A 7,750-nucleotide genomic window follows, 5' to 3' on the forward strand; every position below is an offset into this window, starting at 1 on the left:
TTGAGAGAGAGAGCACACACAAGCAGGGGAGAGGGGCAGAGGCAGAGACAGAGATAATCCCAAGCAGGCCCTGCACTGAGCGCAGAGCCTGATGAAGGGCTCCATGCCGTGGAGGGCCCCATGCTCAGGTCATGGGGTCATGACCTGAGCCAAAATCAAGAGTCAGACACTCAACCAACTGAGCCACCCTGGTGCCCCACCTCTGTTAATGATGCACTTTAAATTTCCTTACTCATTCAGTATTTAGATTGTCCCTTTATGTGTTCAAGAGTGTGCTAGGCAAAGAGTTCAGAAGCCATTTCCCCACCATGAAGTAGGTCACACCTTAGTTGAGAGAGAACTAACCCATCATTGTACAGTGTGGTCTGGGACGTGATAAAAGTTGTGCTCTGGAGGGGCAGATAGATTTAGACAGATCGGACTCTGAGGGCTTTCTGTGAAAAATTTTAAGGAGTCATAGAGAGCTAGAATGAGATATTAGCACATATTAGGAAGCGGATCTGTACACGGCCAAGGCAATAGCATGTGAGTTTGGGTTTTCTGTGGCCCCAGATGGAAGGTCTGTGTGTTATGCTTTCGGAGGTCAGGTGCTGAGAAAGCAGACTCTGAGACAAAAAGTGCCATGTGAGGAGTTTAGTAGGGAGTGCTACGGGCTCAACGCATGTGAGAAGAGCAGGCAGGATGAGGAACGGAGGAAAAGCCGAGCTGCTGTGCAGTCACAGTGTGGCTTCGGTCAAAATTGGGGTAGGGGAAGGGGCTCTGAGACTGCAATGACCCTTCAGGGGTGGAGTGAGGGGTCTGAGCCTTTATCCCTCCACATCCAGTCCTTGGATAGAGGGGAGAAAACTGGGGCTAAGTGACTCATTTCAGCCAAAGGCAATTCCAAGAATGACTCCCAAGTCTCTGTATTTACCAAACATCTACATTTCTCAACAGAAGAGATTACTGAACCGTCTGCCATCTTCCACCTTGGAATCCTCTGTCTTTCACAAGTTTGATTTCCCTGTGTTCACACCATATTCTTCATCCAATCGGATATTGTTATGGTTGCAGTTTTGATGTCACACGATCATAGGCATGAGGAACACACACGGTTACAGAAACAAAACTTGGGTTGGATCATCTTCCTGAAGAGACAGTTACTGTCACCTGGCGTATTAGAGTCTTTACATCCAGCTTCTTTAAGAAGGAGAAAGACCATTGAATCCGCTGCTGTGAAAAGGCAGTGATAGAAAAAAGAAAAAAAAAAAACTATCCTTACCAACTATCTCCCACCTGAGAGGCTCACTTCTCTCTAGGTATTATGGGAAAATATGAGATCAGTAACCTCAAAGAGACCATGTCTTCAGCTGTTAACAGTCTACCAAGGCTATCAAGAAACAGAGGCATGGGCTGTAATATGGAGTCCTAGGACCAAAAGCATCAAAATCATCTAGAAATTGCTAGAAATGCAAATACTCAGTCCCCACTGTAAGACTTAGTGGATCAGAAACACTGGGGTGAAGCCATGCCCCCTGTATTTTAATAAGCCCTCCAGATGACTCTGATACACACTGGAGATGGGGCTTCATTTAGTGCAGGTGATAAGTATCTTGAGCCAAATCTCTACAAGAAGCCATATTTAGGGGAGCCTGGGTGGTGCAGTCAGTGGGGCATCCGACTTCAGCTCAGGTCATGATCTCACGGTTTGTGAGTTCAAGTCCCACGTTGGGCTCTGGGCTGACTGTGTGGAGCCTGCTTGGGATTCTCTCTCTCCCCCTCTCCCTCTGCCCCTCTCCTGCTCATATGTGCTCCCTCTCTCAAAATAAATAAAGTTTAATAAAAGAAAATAATATTCAAAAATATGAGAATGGAAATTCTATTACCCAGATAGTACTGCTGTGAACATTTTAGCACAATTCTTTTCAGACATTTTACAAGCATTTTTATTTATAGAAATTATGATGGTACTTGTTATTTTGTAACCTGCTTTTTGATTTAACAATCTATTTAGCTCATACATGTATATGTGACAAGGATAACTCAGATGACCCAGCCTATGAGTACAAATGAGCTTATCTTTACTCTGAGCCCCCAACTTTGTCTCTTCAAAATCAATGTACAGAAATCAGTTGCATACTTATACACTAATAATGAAGCAACAGAAAGACAAATAAAGAAACTGATCCCATTCACAATTGCACCAAGAAGCATAAAATACCTAGGAATAAACCTAACCAAAGATGTAAAAGATCTGTATGCTGAAAACTATAGAAAGCTTATGAAGGAAATTGAAGAAGATATAAAGAAATGGAAAAACATTCCATGCTCATGGATTGGAAGAATAAATACTGTTAAAATGTCAATACTACCCAAAGCTATCTACACATTCAATCCCAATCAAAATTGCACCAGCATTCTTCTCGAAGCTAGAACAAGCAATCCTAAAATTTGTATGGAACCACAAAAGGTCCCAAATAGCCAAAGTAATTTTGAAGAAGAAGACCAAAGCAGGAGGCATCACAATCCCAGACTTTAGCCTCTACTACAAAGCTGTCATCATCAAGACAGCATGGTATTGGCACAAAAACAGAGACACAGACCAATGGAATAGAATAGGAACCCCAGAACTAAACCCACAAACATATGGCCAACTAATCTTTGACAAAGCAGGAAAGAACATCCAATGGAAAAATGACAGTCTCTTTAACAAATGGTGCTGGGAGAACTGGACAGCAACATGCAGAAGGTTGGAACTAGACCACTTTCTCACACCATTTACAAAAAAAAAACTCAAAATGGATAAAGGACCTGAATGTGAGACAGGAAACCATCAAAACCCTAGAGGAGAAAGCAGGAAAAGACCTCTCTGACCTCAGCCGCAGAAATTTCTTACTTGACACGTCCCCAAAGGCAAGGGAATTAAGAGCAAAAATGAACTATTGGGACCTCATGAAAATAAAAAGCTTCTGCACTGCAAAGGAAACAATCAACCAAACTAAAAGGCAACCAACGGAATGGGAAAAGATATTTGCAAATGACATATCGGACAAAGGGCTAGTATCCAAAATCTATAAAGAGCTCACCAAACTCCACACCCGAAAAACAAATAATCCAGTGAAGAAATGGGCAGAAAACATAAATAGACACTTCTCTAAAGACGACATCCAGATGGCCAACAGGCACATGAAAAGATGCTCAACGTCGCTCCTCATCAGGGAAATACAAATCAAAACCACACTGAGATACCACCTTGTGCCAGAAAGAGTGGCTAAAATGAACAAATCAGGAGACTATAGATGCTGGCGAGGATGTGGAGAAACGGGAACCCTCTTGCACTGTTGGTGGGAATGCAAACTGGTGCAGCCGCTCTGGAAAACAGTGCGGAGGTTCCTCAAAAAATTAAAAATAGACCTACCCTATGACCCAGCAATAGCACTGCTAAGAATTTACCCAAGGGATACACGAGTGCTGATGCGTAGGGGCACTTGTACCCCAATGTTTATAGCAGCACTCTCAACAATAGCCAGATTATGGAAAGAGCCTAAAGGTCCATCAACTGATGAATGGATAAAGAAATTGTGGTTTATATATACAATGGAGTACTACGTGGCAATGAGAAAGAATGAAATATGGCCCTTTGTAGCAACATGGATGGAACTGGAGAGTGTTATGCTAAGTGAAATAAGCCATACAGAGAAAGACAGATACCATATGCTTTCACTCTTATGTGGATCCTGAGAAACTTAACAGAAACCCATGGGGGAGGGGAAGGAAAAAAAAAAGAGGTTAGAGTAGGAGAGAGCCAAAGCATAAGAGACTCTTAAAAACTGAGAACAAGCTGAGGGTTGATGGAGGGTGGGAGGGAAGGGAGGGTGGATGATGGGTATTGAGGAGGGCACCTTTTGGGATGAGCACTGGGTGTTGTACGGGAACCAATTTGACAATAAATTTCATATTTAAAAAATAAAAAAATAAATAAAAGCTCACACAAAAAAATAAAAAAATAAAATATGTATCTTCCTCAATATCTCCAAGTTTAGAACTCTGCTTTTAAAGTTTTAAGAGAGCACACATATTTAAAAGCAAGCAATTTTTATTTTGTATGAAGCAGTTAAGACAGTAATACAAGTAGGATGTCAACCTAATAAAGCTAAATGTTTGGGGAAACATTAGCATGTACAGTATTGCTTTTAGCTTCTAGATAGGAGTACATATTAACTGCTGTAAATTTCTACTTGGCCTCTTCTCCATTCTGTTCTCTTCAGTTTTTAGGAAAGAAATATCCAGGGGGAGAAAATGTTCTTTCTCTAATTCAAGACTGCGGACAGTATGTGAACTTGAATAAGGAAAGCCAGGAGCAAATTGTTGTCATGCTTGTTATCATTATTATTTCGCAGAGATCTCGCACAATGCCATTCGGGTTTGTGGGGTCTAGAACAGAGTGCACTCTTTTGAGTCAGACAGATCTGGTGGAGAATCTCCCCTCTGGCATATACTGGCTCCGTGACTTGCTACATTACTTTGAGCAAGTTACTTCACCTTTAAAGTCTTGTTATTCTCATTTCAGAAAAGAATATAATACAGAAACTATCTTGCTAGGTTAACTTGAGAATCGAATAATGTGTTAAATGAAGGATTTGCTTCTGGAAACTTCCTGGTTTAAACAAAAATTCTACTGATCATGTGAAGCAAATGACCTGTATTTGCAGTCAAGTGTGGTAAATGCCTCTCCTCTCTCCACCTCCCTACCTCTAGATGAACTTGAAGGTACACAGGGGTTGAAAGGTGACGTTGACCAAGACTGCCTCTGCTTCTCTGCCCTTTTCCTCTCTGGCAGTTGGCCCTGCCTCAGACTCAGGAGCCTATTCAGCTCATCCTCCCACCTCTGAAGCCAAATCCGAAAGCACAGGCCGACAACGAATACACTTACTAACGCTAATTAAACCGAAATGAAATGTGTTTTGTTCTTCAGCAAGTTTTCACATTAAGTGATAGATTTCATCTCGAATTGTACAATGAGTCAAAAACAGAGCATGACGTAAAGTGGCAGAATTAGCCCCAGAGTTTTGGACCATGGCTCTGCTTCTTACATTGGGTGAAGGTCACTGTGGCCGTGGGAAAGCGACCAAGTCTCAACTGAACTTCAGTTTCGCTGGCCCCGCATTTGTTCCATCATGGTTTCGGGAAGCTCCCGGCTGGAAGAGCTGGAATCCCTTCATCCCTAGCAGCTCTCATGAGTGGAAACCCCCTCCCTTGGTTGGCACCAGTGCCCTTCTGTGCAGCCCTCCTCCTCCTCCTGGCCACTCCCCTCCCCTCCAGGGGAAGGCTGGAGCAGTCCTGTTTCTTCTACCCTTCATCTAACACTTCCTTTTGCCAGCAAGACTCCTTCATGCGTATTTCTAGGAACTCTGACTTGTTAGGTACATTTTCATTTATTGTTTTAATTTGTAGTGTTCACACGATTGAAAATACAAAAATATGCTGGAAAACCTCCCTCCCCCTGCTTCTTCCCCTAGTCTCGTTTCCCCAGAACACAAGTTATCATTGTAATTTATTCTTATATATTCTTTATTTGTTCATGCACAAGTTAGGTCAAATAGAAAATTTGTTTTACATTTTAGTAAAAAAATTTTTTTTAATGTTTACTTATTTCTGAGAGACAGACAGAGACAGAGTGCGAGCAGGGGAGGGGCAGACAGAGAGGGAGACACAGAATCCGAAGCAGGCTCCAGGCTCCGAGCTGTCAGCACAGAGCCCGACGTGGGGCTCGAACTCACGAACCGCAAGATCATGACCTGAGCCAAATTGGATGCCTAACCGAGTGAGCCACCCAGGCGCCCCTTGTTTTACATTTTAATGTCAAATACAGCACGTTATACACACTGTTCTGCATCTTGCCTATTTTTTTACTCTTTTCTTTCAGTGTAGGAAGAGCATCCTCACTCTGTTGTCCAGCCGGGTGGTGTTCCTTTGTGTGACTATACTTCAACTGTCTCAAACTAAAAGAATTTGAGTGGTTTCCTGTCTTTTGATGTTATAAATAATGCTGCAGTGAACAGTATTGTATGCACGCCATCAGACACATATGCAAGCATTTTTATAAGATCAATTTCAAATTTATGGATCAAACATGGTTATTTTAACAGATATCAATATATTGCCTCTACAGCGATCCTACCAATTTCCAGTGCTCTGGCAAATTATAGGAGCATCCCTCTCCAAAATCTCCACAAAAGGGTGGGCCTTCAGCTGTTATGAATGGCATGCTGTTCACTTTTAATTTGTATTTTTTATCATTATAAGTGAGGTTGAACCTGTTTTGATGCATTTGTTTTCCCTCTGCAATCTGCTGTTCATGACCTTTGGCCATATTTCTATTGTGTCACCTGTAACAGATATTCAGTGTGTATTGACATTTTCAGGTCTGGCAATGCACATTATTCCTTGTACTTCTTAATGTTTCTACCAATTTCTGGCAAAGAAATCATTGGAATGGATGTGCTAAGTTAAGAAATTAGTACAGTGGAGACATACCTCATTTACTTTGAGGGAAATAAACCCATTTGAAGAACCAAGTATGAAATACTGATGAATCTATTTTATCTCATGAAAATTTAAGATGAATGGAAAATACAAAGTGACATTACAAAACAAAGACCATTGTAGTCACGACGCATAATCTTAAAGGACAGGTAAATATACATATATCCACACACACGAAACCAAAGCAATTAATGACAAGAAGAAATAATAGTCTCCGGAACAGTCCTCCCGCCCCTCCACCTACCCTATGCTTCTAAAGTCTGCCCTTGGCTCATGCTCCACATTCTTCGAGGAATGCATTCCTCGTTTGCTTATCTTTCTTATCAGCTGGAGTGCAAAGAAGAGACACCGGTTGATTTCTACTCGAACAATGGTCCAGGCACAGCTGCTGTACTCTTGGCTTTCCAGGTAATCATGGATCCTTTGGAAGTACATTTTAATCTGTAACCTAACGTTCTCACTCCCCAAGATGCAGCTGTCCTGCTCTGCTTCCGGGCCTGTGAGTTCTTCTAGGTATTCCAGCTGTTGATGAAGCTCAGTGAGGAACTTCTCCACGTGGCTTTCCTCCCAACCATCTGAAGAAGTATTTGCCCTGAAGAGGTTGAAGATCTGCTGAAGCATCTCGTGAAGAATGGCCAGTGCTTGTCCTTTCTGGTACTGGCGAGGATTCACAGACCGCTGGGGAAGCAGGAAGTTTTTCCTGTGTGGCAGACACTGCTGAATTGATGAGCTTTGCAATGTACTCAAGAGTTTTAAACTCTCTCTGTTTACTCTTTGTTGGAAGAGAGCCAGTTTCAACTCTAGGGGGAAGATAGTAGAAGAGGCCAACAGCACCGACACAATTGCAAAGAAATGCTTGTTAATCATGGTGAAGGTCAAATATGCCACTTATCTCTGGGCAGACTTAGTTAGGAAAGCTCCAACTTTAGTGAATGTTTGCCTTTCATGCAGCTCAGATTGTTCTGGAAGGTGTTCTCTTTTGTTGGTTTTGTTTTCTGATGCTGTCATTACTCCGAGATTACATACTGGGTTTTCTGGTTCCCTTTTCACAGTGTTTATGGGACATTTCCTCCACTTTCCCCATTGTGTTGGCTGTTTAACAAAGTAACCAAAAGAACTTGTTTCATTGTATGTGTTCCTTGGATAATTACAGACTAGTCACCCAGTATGATTTTCTATTACTCTTATTATGTATTAGATACAAAGTTTCACTCAACACAATATG

At 42.0% G+C, this 7,750-nt stretch overlaps 1 protein-coding gene across 1 annotated transcript; it reads right to left on the minus strand.

Moving 5' to 3' along the window:
• Nucleotides 1-6,765: 6,765 nt before the first annotated feature.
• Nucleotides 6,766-7,392, minus strand: IFNE (interferon epsilon). The gene is given in 1 exon segment (NM_001278829.1): nt 6,766-7,392. A coding segment is annotated over 1 exon segment (627 nt).
• Between the last annotated feature and the right edge of the window lie 358 nt (nt 7,393-7,750).

The sequence above is a fragment of the Felis catus genome, chromosome D4 (genome assembly GCF_018350175.1).
Source record: "Felis catus isolate Fca126 chromosome D4, F.catus_Fca126_mat1.0, whole genome shotgun sequence".
Lineage (NCBI taxonomy): Eukaryota > Metazoa > Chordata > Mammalia > Carnivora > Felidae > Felis > Felis catus.